Source organism: Pholcus phalangioides, unplaced genomic scaffold (genome assembly GCF_987345545.1).
Source record: "Pholcus phalangioides strain wild (caught in Gottingen) unplaced genomic scaffold, Ppha-v1.0 ptg000005l_1, whole genome shotgun sequence".
Lineage (NCBI taxonomy): Eukaryota > Metazoa > Arthropoda > Arachnida > Araneae > Pholcidae > Pholcus > Pholcus phalangioides.
Window position 1 is genome coordinate 9,752,349 of NW_028301598.1, and position 20,636 is coordinate 9,772,984.

Sequence of the window (20,636 nt, forward strand, 5' to 3'; positions counted from 1 at the left end):
AATATAATATTATACAACCTAAAAAAATATTAGCCCAAAAGCAATTCATATATTCGGCTCCATTATATTTTAATAATCTGCCAAATGAAATATGAAAAAGAATTAAGATCTTTCAAAAAACTAATTATCAATTATATTAATCTTTTACTACAATAGGAAGGTACTTCTCAGCCCCCATTATACAGTGTTGTCACACAAAGGCCTCTGCAATATTTGTGTCTGTATATCTTGTTTGTACTTGCTATTATATGAAAGTGTTTGCCACCACAGAAATATTTGTTTGTATACTCTGGACGGATCAAGCGATCCATTTAAGTAGAATATTGCATGTATATACATGTATATATTATATTTTTTTCCCTTTTTTTTTTCTCTCTCTCTCAATAAATTATTAGTATTAAAAAAAAATCTAAGCCGCTCGTCAATGAGGATTCCCAAATCGATGGCCCTAGTTGCATCTGGGATAGTGACACCATTCAACTCGTAAGAGAACCGTGGGTTGTTCGAACCAACATGAGCGACTATGCAACGCTAAACGTCATGCTCCATTCATTTGCCCATTCTGTAATCCTGTTTAAGTTGGTCTGGAGCAACTCCCTATCGCATTGATTCCCGATTACCCCCATTAGCTTCACATCATCTGCGAATTTGCTAGTAATCCCATCGATACCCTGATCGAGTTTATCGATAAAAAGTGAAAAAAAGTATGGGACCAAGGACACTTCCTTGAGGAACTCCACTTGTGACGTCTGTCCAACCAGAGAATTCCCCGTTCACCATAACTCGTTGCGACCTATCTCTTAACCACGATTCCATCCAATTCAGCAAGTTGCCCCCAATCCCAATCTCGTGTAAACGTCTCAAGAGTTTACCATGTTGGACCCGATCTTACATTTTTGCCCTTATCCAAAGCCTTAGTCACGTGATCATAGAAGCAAAGGAGGTTAGTTGTACACGACTTCCCCTTCCTGAACCCATGCTGATTATCCGGCAATACATTATTCTCGTATAACCCCTTCAGAAGTTGCCTTTTGATAATAATTTCCAAAATTTTCGTAAACAATCTTTCCTGAGCTTATCGTAAACCTTAAACCTCTCAGAACCCCCGCCAATTTAGGTGAATCCCATCCCAACGAAGCTACCTATCGATGAATGCGGAAAGCTACAAGAACTGACCCCAAGTGAAGAGCAGATGTCCTTCAAGCCTATAGTGGCATAGGAGTGATCGCCCCTCCCCGTTCAGTCAAAAATTAGTATTATTGTCATAGGCGGAAGGGGGTTGATATGCACCTTCCCCCTCTTCGAGGAGTCTATCCGATTATGATAGTCGTCGGATACAAAGGTGGCTTTCGCCCTCGTTTAGTAAAAAAATTGTATTATTGGCGTAAGAGGGAGAGTGGAGGTGGATATTCACCCCCCCCCCCTACCGTTCACTATATACACTTTCGATGATCCCCCCACTGGCGGCATAGTGATGATCTACTGAAGTTGGTTTTCTATTGTTTTCAAACTTTAAATCATTTAAAGATATAATGCGAGCCTATCTTCCATTTATGAAGTTTCTCCACAGAGAGCACGCACAATCAAGCCTACAGCATTCATGCTTGTTGTATTGTTCATGAAAATTCATGCACAATACAACAGGCAAAATAAGTAACGAGTTGTTGGGTTTCTGAATTCGGAAGGCAGATAGCAGCACTTCTTAAATATATAACAGCCATTCCTCAAAAAGAAACTTCACGTTAGGCACATGTCACATTCCACCATGCACCAATTCATTAGAAATTTCTCAGAGGTGCATATACAGCTCAGTAGTAGTAATACATCATGTCGGGCATAAATGCCATTGTGCATTTCACAATTATGTGTTTGATGTTCCAAACAAGTGTATATAAACACAACAGCATGTCAGAAAAACTTTTATTTCTTTCAATTCTAAGAACTATATACATGAATTCTAAGTTAAGTACTGTAATTAAGTACTGTAATGCCATGAATATTGTCTCAACAAAAATGGAACAGCCATAACTGACCGTTGAAATTGTTTCCACTACATCCAAGTTCAAATTTCGGTCAATATCATCTGTCTATCACGAGAAGATATTTGACCACGCCTCTTTATAGACAAACTATCTTTCATCCCATTGGCAGAGAGAGAAAGGGATTCTAAAAATCGATTACGGAAATAGATCTGAAACGATGATGATTTCTCTATCAATCTCGCTCGAACTGAACAACACTGCAGTGTTTTTCGAAGCTAAATGGCATCACGGATGATGCTGTGTCATGACGTAAGCGTGGTAAAAGGCCGAAACCCACTACACTGACGTGACATGATTTCACGTCATGTCAGACAAGTTGTGAATTCTGATAAAATAATTGTCTGCCAATTCCCCTTTTTGTTCCCTGGTACTTTCAAGCAGTCACTAGTACTCCAGCGTTTTAAGAAGGTAAATAGGATGAATAATGTCGCATCATACCAAAGGTGTGGTCGAGTCTCTTCTCGTGGTGGACATCAACCACATAGGTTTTTTCTCACATCAAATCGATACTAAATTACCTATCCATTCATTCATTTGTCATTGTTAAGTCAATATCATCCACCCATTAACAGAAGGACTTGACCACGCCTCTTCTTTTAATGTGATTTCGGGGCTCGGTCGAGTCTATTACTATTAAGGGACGCATATTATAGATATGGATACACCATATTAAAAACGAAAATCTCTGTTTTGGTCATAATCAAGTCCACCCATCACGAGAAGAGACTTGGCCACTCCTCTTCAAAAAGATTCATCTCTGACGACGCAAGATCTCAATTTTCCTTCATGTCTTCGTTGATCTCGAACAGTCACAAGCACTGCAGCGCTATTAGAAGCTGAATGAGAAAATGCATGTGGCCCGTCGGCGTGTTTGAGTGTCTTCTCGTGGTGGACATCTCAATTACATCGTTCTTTTTTTCAAACATTAAAATAGAATTATTAATGAAGGTTATCACTTCATTGTCATAGTTATGTTTGATCAACATTATCTCCAGTCAAAAGAAAGTCCTTGGCCACGCCTCTTCAGGAAGAATGTTTTTAATGTCATTATATACATGAGCACAGCTGAGTCTAATTATTGTAAATGACGTATATTATATCGATTTGAGAACATCGTATCAATACTAAATTACATACGACTGCATTTTGGTCATTGTTAATTTAATATCACCCATCCATAACGAGAAGGGACTTCGCCAGGCCTCTTCAAGAAGGCCTTTCATCTTATTGGAAGAGGGATACTGAAAACTCTTTCTCATGATATCTTGGATATTTCCAGTTTGATCCGGGTCTTCTTGTTGATCTCTAACAGTCAAAAACACTGCTGTGCTGTTAGAAACTGAGTGGGAAAATGGATGGCACATAATAACGATTATATCGATTTGGGAAGATTTTATCACTGCTTAATTACGTACGACTTCATTTCAGGCATTATCAAGTCAATATCATCCATGTATCACGAAGATACTTGACCACGCCTCGTCCAAAAGCTTTTCTTTCATCTGATTGGCAGAGGGGGTACTGATGGCTCCTCCTGACGACGCTAGATCTGGAACGCTGCCAATTTCCCTTTCTTTTGAAGTGAAACTTCTTTAGCGATATAAGAGTGAAATTTTGTGAGGGGAAAGAAAATCCGTCACAGAGAGTGCAACGCTTTCTTTTTCCTCAAAACCGGTTCCGTGAATGACTGATTGTTGAGAAGCAGATGGGTTGTGGTGGTTGGGGAATGTCAATAGAGATTCGGCAGGGTACGAAAATAATGTTTATGGGGGGTGGAGGGTTCGGACGCTTTGTGTCGGACAAAGACAGTTTACTACCTTTCCTAATCCCCCACCCACATGACGCCACTGAAATCGTAGAACGTTCCCTTTAGTATGATGGGTGATGCATACAGTTTGGAAAAAATAAAATTGGGTTAGGGTGGAGTGGGAAGGAGTTTGTGTTCCCACACTATTCCCGCAGCCTATAGGGGTCAGACAACCTGGAAGTTTCGCGCGAGATTCTCACGCAGATTTTTTCTTTCTGATCTCGAGCAGATTCACAAACACTGCAACTTAAAAGCTAAGAGGATAACGGATGCCATATCAGTTCGTAGGCGTGTTTGAGTCTCTTATCGTGATGAACATGAATTTTCGAAACATCGCGTGGATACTAAATCATTCATCACTTCTTTGTCACTGGAAAGTCAATATCATCCGTTCATCACGAGAAGAGACTTGAGCACACCCAAGAGCGGATCCGGGGGGATGGTCAAGATGAGAGCGATGACTCCTTTCAAGAGCCTGAAAATATGGGAGAAATTTGCCTTTCCTGTAAAAAACGGGATGATCCAAAAATCCTGCGACACATCGTCCTGGATCCACCCATTCGCAGCTGGAGATATCTATCGGCCTGTGCTCCATTCGTAACTGAATATGTCTGCATCGGCTTCATTAGCAGCTCAAGATGTCGTACCCGCTTCGTTCGCAGCTGAATATGTCTGCCTTCACTCGTGCACGGATCCAGGGGAGGGGGAGGAAGAAACGATCACCCTCCCAAGAGCCGAATGGTACGAGACAATCTAACGAACTTGAACAATTTGCCTCTCTCGATATATCGTCCTGGATCCGCGCCCAGCCAAGCCTCTCCAGAAAGAGGAAAAACTTCTAACGACAATGAATTTGAAACACCGCCAATATTTTTGTATTTTCTTCTCTTCCACTCGAGATAAATCGCCAAACTGCAGCTTCCTCAAAGGCGATTCAATTCAACGGATAAATATACACAACGCAACGTAATCATGAAGAAGGCGTGGACAAGTCTCTTCTCACGGCGGACGGGCAATTTAGTGATTAAAATGTTGAATTTAAAATCAAAATATTCACATCATAGTTAAAAGAATTATGACTTATAATCAAATTTTAGCAAAAACATTCAAACGACATGTAAATTAATCACATCATTATTTGATAACTATTATTTCTAATAATTATTATATCGTTGGCTGATTATTTTTTGGAAGACTAGTCAAAAGCTGTGTATGAATGAGGTGAGAAAGTAAGAGGACAATGTACAATAATGTTGATGGTGTGGAGACACTTGTTATAACTCATGTGAGCGGCATGTCGACATGTACACAGTGAAACATGGCGGATGAAAGCGTCTATCACTTTGAACCGGCCTGAGGTGTCTCACGGAAATATGTACCATCATTACTTCTTTGCATGAACCTGTGGGGTAACAATTACATTTGATTACATCATTTACATGAAAAATGCATACAGGATGTTCCATAAAAAAAAATAACATGAGCTATATACTACAAGCAAGAACCCTCGCTCCGAGTACACTAAGAGACCACGACACCGGACCATATTAAAAATTCATGATTGGGCACCAAACACTCATTATGACAAGTCGTGCGCATTTTCGGTTGGTAGAACATTGGTTTTGATCCCGTACGATCTATACGTCATGTGATAAGTTTTGTTTGCCGCTGGAAGGTAAATGACAGCACTCTATGCAAACGATATTCATGCACATATTTAGGAGCACAAACTTCCACGCTTTCTTAACCAACTGCGTTCTACTGCGATCGCTGTTGTGGTGTTCGAGTGGTCATAGTGACCGACTCGCGGGTTCGAACCCCACCGTCGCCACAGTGGTGGTCAGTTGAAGTTGGTTTCCTGTGGTTCCCAACTTCAAAGCGCAAATTCGAGACGATCTCCCCGTTAAAAAGTTTCATCACAGAGAGCAACAGACCCGCAACGGTGAAATTAATCAATCATTACACTTCAATCATGGTTTAAAAAAATTGGTGGCAGATGGCAGCACTACACATAAACAGCATCACACAGAAACAAACTTAACATTCGCTTCTCAAGACGTACACACACATTCCTGCATGTACCAATTCGTTAGAAATTCCGTAGAAGAATGTGTACGAAGTGTATAGTAGTCTACCGCCATTGAGCAGCCAAATGAGGTCTATGGTGTTAAGATCAATGCAGATACAATATCGTGCTTGTTGTCCTTCAGAATGGTGTGGCCGTCTGTCTTCCCAATCGGAAATGCCAAAAATAAATGAAATTTCTTCTAATAGTTCCAGCTCATCACTACGGATTTTGGAAGGTAGATGACAGCACCTTTTCTGAACAAAAAGTACGCGCAGCAGGCTTCTTCTAAACCGAGCAAAACCCCGGTCTACCGCCATTGAAGGACATTTATTACCGTTTTAGCTTTTTCGAGAGGTAAGTGTGTTGTGCCGAAAATGTGTGTATGTACCTAAACAGTCGGCTATCGGGTTGCGTGTGAATTAATGCTGCCATTTGTATTTATATAGAGAGTGAAGTGGAATGATCGAATTTTTTGAGTACAGAGTCTGTTACTCTCTGTGGCGAGAGACATTTCAATAGGAAGACCTCGCACCTCGACGTTGGAAACCGCAGAAAACCAATTCTAGCCGATTACCATATTAGCCGATCGGAATGAAAGTGACACGTGTTCACACACATGTCTAGTTCCACTTCCGTCCCGTTACGAAACTCTGGATCGCATTGTTTGTGAATGGTGGAGAACCTTAGCATAGGGCGCCATCTATCGTTTGGAAGCCAACATCCATTTCCTTTGACTACCACTGGCCGCTGTATGGACGTGAGAGCACAATGGTTCCCACGAATCGACAGTTTTACGCTTCGATTTCCGCAAGTGTCAGTGCTCATCAGCTAAATTGTTTCTTTCCATTTTTGATGGTTTCTAAACTTCGAAGAGCCCTAATGAGAGATAGTCGGTCCCCCCACAGCAATCCAATTTGCACTCATACGAATATTCTTTCATTGCAAGTTCGTCTTCAGAAAGTAGATGGCAGCACCTAAAATGTACGTGCATAGTTTAGTTTCTCAGCGATTGGTTTTGACACTGGCCTCTGTGGTGATAGACCAGAGCTGTGTGTGGTTAGTAATTGCGCCAAATACCACTGTGCCACCTGCGGATATCAACCTGAGTCACGTGACCACAAACTGGCTGCACGAAACATGATTAGGTTTTACAAAACACCATTCCACCTCAGCTCAACCTCTTCGGCGGATAAAAACGGTAATAAGTTGCCCCGACGGAGATAGACCGGGGTTATGGACGGTCGACGAAGAATGAATCCATGATACCATGGATCTATGCATTAATTGGATCTTAATGATTGTGAAATAATTGCGGCATGTCTCACCTTCTATGGAGCGACTCTAAGAAAAGTCACGTTGGACTTGCTGTGGTCGGAGCTGATGGTCGTCATCTGTGGCTCCATCTGGTAGAAAGTCGGGTAATCGGTATTCCAATATCTGCTCGGATAACCGCGGCAATAATCTGCAAAATAACAATCACATATCAACATGTAGGTTATACATGTCGGTGACGTGGACATTCAATCTGTAGTTGCATATGTCATAACCAATGTCCGAAGTCTGAACAATTCTAGCATTCACCGAGTCAACTGGACTGAATCCGAAATCAATATCTCCAGCTCGCCGTGGCGCCAGAGGTTGGCGGCACCTCTAGAAGCCTCGACACACACTTTGAGAAACACTGGATTAAGGGTTATCGTAGTCCTGCGGTGGAAATCAAGTTTGCGGCCCTCTACAATCTTTCATGTAGAATCCCTTTAGGCTTAGAGACCGACGAGATCGACTTCATTTTTCATTTTTTTCGGTTTAAATTCTTTAGAGAATCAATATGGGGGGGGGGGAGGGAAGGGGTCACTAGCTGTGAAAGTTTTGACTGAAGGTGGTCCGGGGTAACTAGACGGTGGGGCTGTCTGTATAAGTTAATTCGACGACCCTGGGCCTCAGCTACATACTTGGTCATTTGGTTCAAACATGGCGTTTGGTACCTCCATGAAATGTTGAAAGAGCAGTTAAAAGGCGAATTCAGCTTACTCTTTCGTTCGGCTCCCATGGCACCAGCAGATACGTATTTATGGGAGGGGGGAGGTGTTATTTGTGTGGTCCACAGGCAGTAAAACCACAAATCTAGTTCAGCCTAGAGCGCGACGGAGTAAGTCAGTGACTGACCAAAAGAGTGACCTAAAGATTTTGCAAGCATGTAAGTGACCAAAAGTGGCCCAAAGAGTTTACATTGTTGGTGACCAAAAGAGTGATCTAGAGAATTTGTGATCATATAAGTGACCAAAAAGCAACCCAAAAAACTTACTAGCATGTCAGTGACCCCTAGAGTGACCTAAAAAGTTTGCAAGCATGTCAGTATTTAATAGAGTGACCTAGAAAGTTTCCAAGCATCTTAGTGACCAATAGAGGGACGTAGAAAGTTTGAAAGCATGTTAGTGACTAAAAGTGACCCAGGGAGTTTATAAGCATATTAGTGACTAAAATATTGACCTAGAGAAATTGTAAGCATGTAAATGATCAAAAGAGTGACTGGAGTGTGTGCAAACATGAACGTGACCAAAAGTGACCCAGAGAGTTTGCAAGCATGTCAGTGATCGAAAGAGTGACCTAGAAAGTTAAACTAAAACAGTGTGCAAGCATATGTGTAACCAAAACAATGTGCAAGCATATGTGTAACCAAAACATTGTGCAAGCCTGTGAATAACAAAAATAGTGTGCAAGCACGTGAAAGATCAAAAGAGTGACCTAGAGAACGAAGAATCATATCAGTGAGCAATCAAGCTCACTGATATGATTCTCGAGAGACTAATATGAATCAAAGAGGGACTAAAGTAAATTTGCAAGCATGTTAGTTATCAAAAGAGTGATTTAAAAACAGAGGCGTGTTTATGGGGGGGGGGGGGTTAAGCGTGCAGTAGCTTAGAGGGTTGAGCTTGAGGAGTGAGTGGTCAGGAGAACTGCCGAATGCATTGCCAATCAGCCGAGGTCAACCAAGGTCAGTCGTTAATTGTGGAAAATTCCCGAGATGACTCAAAGATGATTTCTTAGCCGAAGGTGGAAGTGATCACCCGTTTTGATAATTAGCCAGACTTCGGACATTGGCCGCGTCTTATACACACACACACATGTGTAATACAATAATGCATTTTGAAGCATTTCCTGCTATTAATATGTTGATCGCGTCGAACTCATCGCTTGAAATCAGATCACGAATTTCGTGATTATTTCACGCACCGTGGACATGAGCCCATCACCACTGAAGGGGAGAAAAGAAACTGGTCAGTGTCATCGCCACTGTGTCTGCGTATTATCATATTAATGTGTGACTCGTCGCATTTGTTTGTTGGTGGAAGAGTGACCTTCATCACAAAACGCAATGGGCGATTCGGTCTCGGCGATGATAAAGACGAAATTCCACTCGGTCAGGAATGCGAGGAATGCTAACGAAGAGTGAATGTCTTGACAGAGCAACGCAAACACATTCACAGCAAAACAATTTCGGGATTGGAAGCGAGATGGCAGCACACGATACACGTTTGTAGGTGTAAAGGTTGTGCAGTGAAAAACTTCTCACGTGGATCGAACCTATACATAAATTCTGAAATTGTTTTCTTTTCATAAATTTCTGCATTTTTTTTTTTTAATTCTGAAATTCTTATTTTTACTTTTTTTCTCGAAAATTACGATTTTTTTTGTACAAAAATTCTAAAATTTCATTGATTTCATTTTTTCGAAAATTCTGAGAAATTTCATTTTTTTATTTTTCACAAATTTTCCGTCCCATTCAGTTATTTTTTGCCAATCGGCAGACTCTTAATGAAACCCCGGAACTTTTCTCCAAACCCCATCTCGTCTGTAATCACCACAAAATTTGTTAATCCCCTCGACAATTGTCCGGGGAAAATATACTCTGCCACGAATCTGGGCTGGAAGAGATCTCGGCAAGGGATAAGTTCAGTGGCAAAGTTCTAGCGTTTATTCATTCATTGCCAATCCGCGAATAGTTCCTCCCATTCATTTAATTTTGCTTACTCGCAGATCGTGTCCCCTATTCATTTAGCTTTACTGATATGCAGATGGTGTCCCCCATTCATTTAGCTTTACTGATATGCAGATGGTGTCCCCCATTCATTTAGCTTTACTGATATGCAGATGGTGTCCCCCATTCATTTAGCTTTACTGATATGCAGATGGTGTCCCCTATTCATTTAGCTTTACTGATATGCAGATGGTGTCCCCTATTCATTTAGCTTTACTGATATGCAGATGGTGTCCCCTATTCATTTAGCTTTACTGATATGCAGATGGTGCCCCCCTATTCATTTAGCTTTACTGATATGCAGATGGTGCCCCCCTATTCATTTAGCTTTACTGATATGCAGATGGTGCCCCCCTATTCATTTAGCTTTACTGATATGCAGATGGTGCCCCCTATTCATTTAGCTTTACTGATATGCAGATGGTGCCCCCCCCTATTCATTTAGCTTTACTGATATGCAGATGGTGCCCCCCCCTATTCATTTAGCTTTACTGATATGCAGATAGTGCCCCCCCCTATTCATTTAGCTTTACTGATATGCAGATGGTGCCCCCCCCCTATTCATTTAGCTTTACTGATATGCAGATGGTGCCCCCCCTATTCATTTAGCTTTACTGATATGCAGATGGTGCCCCCTATTCATTTAGCTTTACTGATATGCAGATGGTGCCCCCTATTCATTTAGCTTTACTGATATGCAGATGGTGTCCCCTATTCATTTAGCTTTACTGATATGCAGATGGTGTCCCCTATTCATTTAGCTTTACTGATATGCAGATGGTGCCCCCCTATTCATTTAGCTTTACTGATATGCAGATGGTGCCCCCCTATTCATTTAGCTTTACTGATATGCAGATGGTGCCCCCCTATTCATTTAGCTTTACTGATATGCAGATGGTGCCCCCTATTCATTTAGCTTTACTGATATGCAGATGGTGCCCCCCCCTATTCATTTAGCTTTACTGATATGCAGATGGTGCCCCCCCCTATTCATTTAGCTTTACTGATATGCAGATGGTGCCCCCCCCCTATTCATTTAGCTTTACTGATGTGCAGATGGTGCCCCCCCCTATTCATTTAGCTTTACTGATATGCAGATGGTGCCCCCCCTATTCATTTAGCTTTACTGATATGCAGATGGTGCCCCCTATTCATTTAGCTTTACTGATATGCAGATGGTGCCCCCTATTCATTTAGCTTTACTGATATGCAGATGGTGCCCCCTATTCATTTAGCTTTATTGATATGCAGATGGTGCCCCCTATTCATTTAGCTTTACTGATATGCAGATGGTGTCCCCCATTCATTTAGCTTTACTGATATGCAGATGGTGTCCCCCATTCATTTAGCTTTACTGATATGCAGATGGTGTCCCCCATTCATTTAGCTTTACTGATATGCAGATGGTGTCCCCTATTCATTTAGCTTTACTGATATGCAGATGGTGTCCCCTATTCATTTAGCTTTACTGATATGCAGATGGTGCCCCCCTATTCATTTAGCTTTACTGATATGCAGATGGTGCCCCCCTATTCATTTAGCTTTACTGATATGCAGATGGTGCCCCCCTATTCATTTAGCTTTACTGATATGCAGATGGTGCCCCCTATTCATTTAGCTTTACTGATATGCAGATGGTGCCCCCCCCCTATTCATTTAGCTTTACTGATATGCAGATGGTGCCCCCCCCCCCTATTCATTTAGCTTTACTGATATGCAGATGGTGCCCCCCCCTATTCATTTAGCTTTACTGATATGCAGATGGTGCCCCCCCCCCCTATTCATTTAGCTTTACTGATATGCAGATGGTGCCCCCCCTATTCATTTAGCTTTACTGATATGCAGATGGTGCCCCCTATTCATTTAGCTTTATTGATATGCAGATGGTGCCCCCTATTCATTTAGCTTTACTGATATGCAGATGGTGCCCCCTATTCATTTAGCTTTATTGATATGCAGATGGTGCCCCCTATTCATTTAGCTTTACTGATATGTAGATTGTGCCCCCTATTCATTTAGCTTTACTGATATGCAGATTGCTTCTCCCTCTAATTTTTTTTTGCCGATCCGCAGAGTGTTTTTTTTTTAATTGTATAAAAATCTTGTCTAGTCTAAAATATACGAGGTGCATGTACGGTTAAGTAGTAGTAGTAGTTTAAAATATAAACATAAAAGAAAAACAACCAAAGAGATCGAAGATCCCATACTGATTGTTACAAAAATGTTACTACGTATAACAGTAATTATTCAAAGTGAAATAAGAATTAATAGCATTAATAATTTCTCCCATTCATTTATCCGGAGATTCATCCGGAGATTGTTTCTCCTATTTATTTTTTGTTGATCCGCACATTGTTTTCCCCCCATTCCTTTATTTTGTGCCTGTCCATGAATTGTTTTCCCCCATTTCCACTGGTCCACAAACTGTTTCCCACATTTTTGCCAGTCTGTAAGTTTGCTCAATTACTTTCATCGGTCGGTTATTGTGAAAAGGTTGAAGACCACTATGTAGATGAACTTCATACCTACCAGCTGGAACTTTACTCTGCTTGATTATGGTTCCTTCGGATCCACTAGGCAGCACGGCATGAGGCTGGAGATGTAAAAACGACGGTGCGAACACCATGGATTGGCTACCATTAGTGGACTCGTTCTTCCGATTCGCCATCGACAACTGAATTGCTTTCGGTACGAATACCAGTAAGAACACCACCAGAGAGGTACATGCTAGTCCGAAACCTTGCGCAGGGTCCTCGTACCTACAAAAGTGAATCTTTATGTTGGAGAGGACTATACGTAGGAAAAGATTTCAAGAAGTTGGAAAAGTTTTATGGAGCAGAGATACGAACCTCCTGTCAAAGATGACTAACACCGACATCCAAGATACCCACACCACGATGAGTAGGGCGATGGTCACTCCGATGTACATGACTTCCCGGTTGTTCTCCCTTAGCGAACGACCCCTGATAGCGACGACCACGACCATCAGCATGAGCAGCATGGTGTAGGTCAAGAACTGCACCCTCTGGACGGCGGTGGTCTTGCAGACTTCCTGGTGATGCGCGTCTTCCGATACGACCACTTCTGCCGGCTGGTAGATCAACCATTGAGTAGTTATGGCCACCTGACAATAGATGCACAAGATACTTTTATTCAGTGGATGCCATCGAATTCAATGTAACTGGACGGGGAACTCGGTTGAAAAAAGGAACTTACTTGAACCCCGAAAGCGAAGAAGAGCAACAGACCCTGGTAGGCCGAATTCAAGTACATCCCAGAGTGCAGATTGATGAGAAAGACGCACTTCACGAACAGGGTGGCGAACACCAGGGCGTAAGCAAGTCCGGCACCCGCCCTCGTTATGGCACACAGGAACCACCGCGGCTCCAGAATATGGGCGTATCCCAGTAAGGAACACGTCAGGAGGCCCATCATCAGCATCTGGCCCAGGAACAAGTGCCTGCGGCTGCCGCAGGACTTGTAGAGGACGTAAACCTCGAAGACGATTATGGCAACTATTATGACACTCGATAGGACTAGCAGCGGTAATGCCCAGGGCTCGTCTCTCATTTGGAGCAGGGCTCGCGACGGGTGAGGTAATTTGGTGACGTTGTTGTTGATGTCGCCGTCATCGTCGCTAAACGTCCAATTCGTCGTTGAGTTCAATGATGGCACAGTAGATAGTTCTTCGTCGTCGTCATCATACATGAACGTCGTGAAGACAGATGCATTTCCAATGTCCATGGTTTCGTTCGAAGCACCATCGTCCGGGTCATTCCCTTCCATTTTTAACAATAATATCCCGTTTCAATCAGTTATTGATGATTCTCGCGGGCACTTGAATATCCGGGAACTACTGAAATGCTCGTCATGCCTGAAATTAACAGAAATTATTATTTTTTCAACATAGACACAATCAAGATCGAAACAAGAAAAAAATGTTAATGTAATCACGTTAATTGAATTATCTGAAGCACTTCACACAAGTAGCACCACCTTTAAGTTCTTAGAAGCGCTGCATTTAAAATAATCCCTGTCCTGCGAACATCCCTGTGGATAGCGCTTCGTGAACTTGAAAACAACCATCACTTTACACGGCAAAAAATAAATCGGACAAATAATTTCCGGACCTCCAAAAACTACAAAAATAAGAGGAATAATTTACAGGCCAAAAAAAAATAATAAATAAACAAGAAAAATAATTTGCGGACCGGGAAAAAAATATAACGATACGGGGAATAATTGGTGGCCCGGCAAAAATACAAAAAGAAGATAAATAATTCGCGTAAAGGGAAAAAATTAAAAAAGACAAATAATTTGCAGACCGGCAAATAATATAAAAATAATTCGCAGACCAGAAATAAAACCCAATCCGCACGGAAACGGTATAACATTTACATAAATATAAAATTAATTACGTAGCGGTCATATCAATTGTTCGAAATGTTTCGTGCATACAATGTCTTGCATACACTGAAGTATACAAAAGAACGAAACATTTCTCGTCTCAAACCATAAATATTACAAAATTCAAATTTAATGGCCACCAGGATTAAAGGTCAATGTTGATCGGGTGACGGACATGTCGCTAAAATCGTCTTTAACCCACTATCCCAACAACAAGTCCTTGCGGGAGACTCGGAATACGTCGGACGCATTTTCTGAGTGTTTCGATCAAGGGATCCGAGACATTCGGATAGATATGAAGAAAAAAGAAGAGAGAAAGTGACACAAGGTGAGGGAAGAAACAAGTGTAATGAACCCAAAATGACACGACATCTGCTGGAAAACATGTCAAGCACGCTAATTGCTCAAGCTTAATGAGACTCCATTCCAATAGGTCATTACCTAGTATGCCCCTTCTTATCTATCTCTTCGCTTTTAGGTCACAGTGTTAAGGGTGGTGGTGGTGGTGGTGATGGTAGGCAAAATCCGAGGCTGAACTTTCTTCTTCTGTGGACTCGGATCCAAGAGCTAGTAGCTGAATCAGGTCCTTTCAGTCCCCGATTCCGTCCTTCCCGTCTTTATCCCAGGTAATAAGTCAGCTGACTGAGATATTGTAAGCTGACAGCAGAACGCTTTCAGGGGGCGCCGATAACGTAATGTTACTGCCCACTCAAGATTGTCCCCTTCTCCCTGAGTCGGAACTGGGGGGAGAGGAGACAACCGCTGTCCTAGGCGGGAAACTTTAGACAAGGGGGATTCTTATCGTATGGGTCGCGATCCCAAATTTGGGTCACAGAATCTCCCGTGAGAAGAATCTCTACTTACACCCAGGGATTATCGAGCTACGGGTCATGATCCAAACTTGATTCGTCGGGGGCCTTCCGAGATGGGTCCTGCGAATCAATTTACAGCTAGGGCTTTTCGAGCAATGGGTGGCGACCCAAACTTCATTAGCAGGATCTTCCTAGATAAGTCGTACGAATCCACTTACAGTCCGGTTATAAATGCACTTTTTGCGTCTCTGGTTTCGCTAATTTCGAAGAACAAACAGTCCCATGGGTCGCAAAGCTGATCTTGTTGTTGATTTATGGTCGTGGCTCAGGGCCGTAGCGTTCCTTCTCGGGGCCCCGGGGGGATACCTTCTCTTGGGGCCCCTTGAAAAGGTTGCAAGATAAGTGTGTACTTTTTGTAAGGCCCACATTCGGCCGAATGGGCCCAGCCTAGTTACGGGCCTAAAATGTTATGAGTTCCTGAGTGTGCCACATTTTAAGAGGGATTAAAAACTCGGTTATAAAATCATCGAATTATACAGTGGTGGGGACTGCAAAATCATGTTTGCCCCTCCCCCCCCCCTCCAATAATCTCAGTTGTGTGGTTCTCTGTTCTTGTCCAGTTTTCATGATCAGACATTCCCCCAAATGCCACCAATCCAAGCTTGCCGTTCTGGGCTACGGCCTACTTCCCCCCCCTTCCCCGCTACCCCGTAAATAGCCTCCGCCTCTGACTTATCTTGCTGAAGTGCTGGGACCAGCAGTTCCGCTTCATCAGCGTGCGCAGTTCTCACAAGATGTAGCCGAGAATCCCACGGTCCAGTAAATCAGGTTTCGAAAGGGTGATCAGGGTCCGCAGTTCTCACAAGATACAGCAGAGAACCCCGCCGCTGTGCTGCGGTCGTGCGGGCATCGTGCTTGACTCTCGTCCTGAGAATTCAGGTTCGAACCTTGTTGACGGCACAGTGGTAGTCGGCTGAAGGTGGTTTTCTACGGTTTTCCAGACTCGAGGCGAGAATGCAAGCCGGTCTCCCATTTGTAAAAGTCTCCCCGCAGGGAACAGGCACACCATCAACGCAATACTTACATAACATGAAAATTCAAGCATTTCCATCTTTACTTCAAAAAATGGAAGACAGAGGGCAGCGTGAACACGAAACAAGCGCAACTTCACAACATAAAATGCGTTAGGGCAACGCATACACTCAGAACACACATTCCGGCATGTGCCGATTCGTTAGAAATTCCGTAGAGAAATGTGTGAACGAGGTGCATGTACGGTTAAGTAATAGCAGAGAATCCGCCCCCCCCCCATGATCCAGGTCCACAGCGGCGCCCGAGTGGCACAGTGGTAGGATGCTCATCTTCCAGTATGAAGGTTACCCTCAAGGTCTACGGGTTCGAATTCGGGCAAGACAATCAGAAACCAGTTATTTGCCTGCTGAGCCTGGGTGACTAACGATAGATGTCGCCTTCATTTCCCGCCAAACTCTACTGGTTGGGAACTGCCGTATGGCGATGTATTGCCGGAGTTGGTCCCACAGGCCAGACAAGACTATCAGAAAATTCCATTGTCCGCGGAATAGAGATCGGCTAGGTTCGATCCCACTCAACTAGAAGAATTGAAACTCTTTCTGTGGAACCTCAGGTGACCACAAATACCATGGCCGCCATATTCTATAGCCGGGCCTATAGACTGGGATCTTTTCAGCTCTGCAATAGTGGTTTATGAAAACAAAAATAATAAGATTTTTTTCCGTCCCCCCCGCCTAGGCTGGAGCCCTGACAGCCCCGCTCTTTGAGAGCCATGCCGCAGACTGGACACCCTAATTAGAATTATCTGGGCGTTGAAGCTTCTGCATTCCCCCCCCCCCACCCCCACAGCACTTAACCGGAAAATCGTCACTAGAGAGTAGGAATGCCTAACTACGCTTATATCATCGGGAATGTTTTGGGGCCCGCACTCATTTCGGAAAAAATGATTTCAATGGGTAGGCGGCCTACTTAACCGTATATGCACTTCGTACACATTCCTTTGTAGAATTTGTAACGAATCGGTACAAGCCGGAATGTGTGTGCTGAGTGTGGCCCCGAAAATTCACATTTGTGCATTGCCCGAGCTTATGAGGAAACAGGCCCTGAGGGGGGGGGGGGGTCTAGTAGAAAATTAAAATAAAAGATCCGGGCTTGGGGTCCAGGGATGTTAATGAATAAAGGAGATTGAAGTTATTGAGATGCTCCTTTAGCCACCCGGTGACCATGATGTCATCGTACCATACCAGCATTCCTAGACATCGTTTGCAACATTCTTAAGATGCCACAGTAGAAAGAAGGGTCTCGCAAGAGCTTGTCTTAATTGCAACGAACGTGCTCGAGACCAGGCGAAACGCTGTCTGGGTCGAGCGCCAATTAATGAGCCAAACTGATCCCCACCTGCAAAACCGGAATGTCTCATTGGTTCCTCCGAATTCATCAATCATTCCCCCATGGAGTTGTTACCATGAGCCATCTCTTTCTTTTCTGTCTCCTCTAACGGTCCATAGGAAGGGAAATGAAATTCTGATGTATAGTTCAGAAAACGTCTCGCAGATGGCAGCACTAACCATTACTATGGTTTCTTTTTCGATCGTGGTCTATTTGAATTTGATTTTTTTGATTCATTTTACGTTTCTAGAAGATTTTAATAGGACTCTTTTATATCTTTGGGAAATCAGGCTCTTCCGGTAGTAGTCCTGTGACTAGGGTTAACAGACGTTCTTATCCAAAGAGGACATGTCCTCGTACGTTTTCCCCCATATTAGGGCATTCGGGGTTCCGGAATTAACAACCAAACTCGCTAATACAACTGAATCCCGTTATAACTAATTCCAAGAGACCAGAGAAAACACTTCGTTATAACGAAATTTCTTTATAAAGGAATTCCAGGTTTTTACGTTATTGTTATGTAAAATTGTCCGGTAAATTAGAAAAGTTTTCGTTAAAACGAGATTTTCACTATAACGGTATTCGACTGCATTAATAATCAATGCATAGTTATTGTCCGTAACCGAAAATTATGTGGTCACATTCCCCCATAGCGAATAATGTTAATGAACCTTTCTTATGTAACGTATACATAAACGCAACGACCTCGGATATAACGACAATTTTTTCATCGCGTTTGTGTGTTGCTCTATTGAAGGTTTATTATTGAAAAAAAAAAAAAGAAGACGTTTCAGGTTCCGACTCGTTGACATATGTCCCGTATACGGGACATTCCCATTATCAGCCCGTAATTTTGCTTTTCCCACCTTTTTGTTTTTATATAAAAAGCTCGTTCTTCTCGCACTTGCTTTCATTCATAATGATCAGGAGGTGAAAGTGATTTGCATAATTTACATCTCGCTAAGGATAATTCACAAGCAATATTTGGCAATATCGCCGGCGATTGGCAACATTTTTTGCGCCAATTGTGCGATGTTCCACTTTTACTATCGTAATCTCCCGCACTTTTATCGATCGACGTTGGTCACCCCCTAATCATAATGAAATAGCAACTTTATTTACGTAGCATCTGGTTGCTTTTTTTTGCTAAAAAAGGTCTCAAAAGTAAAAGTACCTCGTATATCAGTAGTAAGGATGATTCGGTTATAACGACAGGATTTCTATTCAGGGAAATTTTCTATGTTGTTAGGGCTTAAGCGATCAGTGACACATTTAGAGATCCTTTCAGTGACATGTGACGTAGTTTTAGAGCACTTAAGTGGCCCTAGTGCGGTTCCACATCACTCAAGTTACCCGCGGCACATTCTCACTTTATTTAAGTCATCCGCGGCATATAATTAACGGATCACTTGAGTGATGCGTGGCACAGTTCCAGAGCACTTAAGCGGCCCGGACACATTTCCAGATCACTTGGATCCGCGAAACATTTAGAGATCAGTAAAGTGGCTCTTTAGGGCACTTATCAATAGGTGGGGGGGGGGGGGGATGTTACTTCAAGTGCCCACAAACTATCGAAAGGTTTTTCTCGTTTTTGGCGCACCGAGTAAGATGCCATTAAGAATATTTCACATTTTCATAAAGGGTCGTTGATGACGAGAGCATCATCTAACTCCCCCCCCCCACCCCTTGTCATCAAAAGTCAGCAAATCGGAACCCCCCCCCCCCATCGATGCTGACGTAATACTTGAATGCCCCCCCCCCCCCCCAGGATGAATATGACTGCATTTTACTTGTTTTTTAATAGCGTAATCTTCACGTATTCCCTAGGGAGATCAGCGTGATCCGTCCAGGGAATTTGTTAGTGTTAGTAGCCATCCATGCCCGAACCGGGATTCGAACCCAGACCTGCACAGTGAGAAGCTAGTTCCATTAACCACCACTCGATTGCCAGAGGCGGCCACAACTACTTTTTAATTAAAAATTAAATTTCACGAGGAAACAAAAACCTGTGTGTGTGTAAATTTGGTTCCCCTTTCCTCCCCCAAATATTAACACTCTTTGAGGAAATCCATGGTCGTACTTGACCGCCTTCTCCATCTAAGAAGAACCCCCCCCCCTCCCCCACAAAAAAAAAGTTATGGTATACATATTAAAGGCGTCTCTGTTTTGGGTTGGAAAACAATGGTTATTTTTTATCGATACAGAAAGCGCCATCTGTAGTGAAAATATGTAAGTGGCATCGCCTCGAGCCAGCACCTATCAGAGATAGAAGGCTTGCCAAGTTCATCTGTAACGTCATTAAGACCACCTACAACAACTTTCCCCACAGCATTATACTTCTTATTTTGGCGTAGAATCGTTCTTGTCGGCTCACAAATACCGCATGGTGTTGGATATGAAAAGCATAGAAATCCAGATCATTTCTTTTCCGCACACCAACTCCGGCCACATATAGCGCCATATGGCAATTTCCAACCAGTGCAGTTGGGTAGGAAATGAAGGCTCCATCTATCGTGGTCGCCCCAGGTTCGTTAGGTAAAGAACTTGCTTCGGATGTTCAACCCGGATTCGAACCAATGGACCTTGATGGTAACCATCATAGTGGAAGGCGAGCATCTTACCACTAGGCCACTCGGGCGCTCACGATGGATACTGGCACGAACAGGGAATTTTTTTCCCTGAATATTCTGAGGGGAAATGGGCTACTTGCTGACGCCACGAGCAGCGTGCGGAGGCCTTCTATCTGTAGGAAGTACTATTTGAGCGCGAGCGCATGTGTCCGGAAATTTCAGAATCCGGTAGCCCTACGTCCCTCAACTAGGGTTCGATTACAGTGATGCCATCTACTGCTATCTAACATAGATAAATTAATTAGTCAATTAGTCGTTGGTAAGGTGTCCAAAGGGTGCGTTCTGTTTTTAAAGTTTCGTAATCTGGTTACTTCTGGCTTCTGGCAAATAGGGGGAGGAGCAGGCGGATCTAGTGCCCGGGCCACCGGCAACTAAACGTACCCAGAGGCGGATTTAACGGCGAGCGCTCG

At 43.0% G+C, this 20,636-nt stretch overlaps 1 protein-coding gene across 1 annotated transcript in view; it reads right to left on the reverse strand.

The window, feature by feature from the left end:
- Window positions 1–1,908: 1,908 nt before the first annotated feature.
- LOC149086266 (putative metabotropic glutamate receptor mgl-1) overlaps window positions 1,909–20,636 on the reverse strand; it is a 37,541-nt gene continuing 18,813 nt past the window's right edge. Inside the window, exons 2-6 of the mRNA XM_089232287.1 lie at window positions 13,173–13,830; window positions 12,806–13,080; window positions 12,486–12,715; window positions 7,243–7,379; window positions 1,909–5,251 (exon numbers count right to left, since the gene is read on the reverse strand). Of these exons, the coding sequence (XP_089088413.1) occupies window positions 7,246–7,379; window positions 12,486–12,715; window positions 12,806–13,080; window positions 13,173–13,742 (1,209 nt within the window). The 5' untranslated portion in view covers window positions 13,743–13,830 and the 3' untranslated portion in view covers window positions 1,909–5,251; window positions 7,243–7,245. The remainder of the gene's footprint in view (window positions 5,252–7,242; window positions 7,380–12,485; window positions 12,716–12,805; window positions 13,081–13,172; window positions 13,831–20,636) is intronic.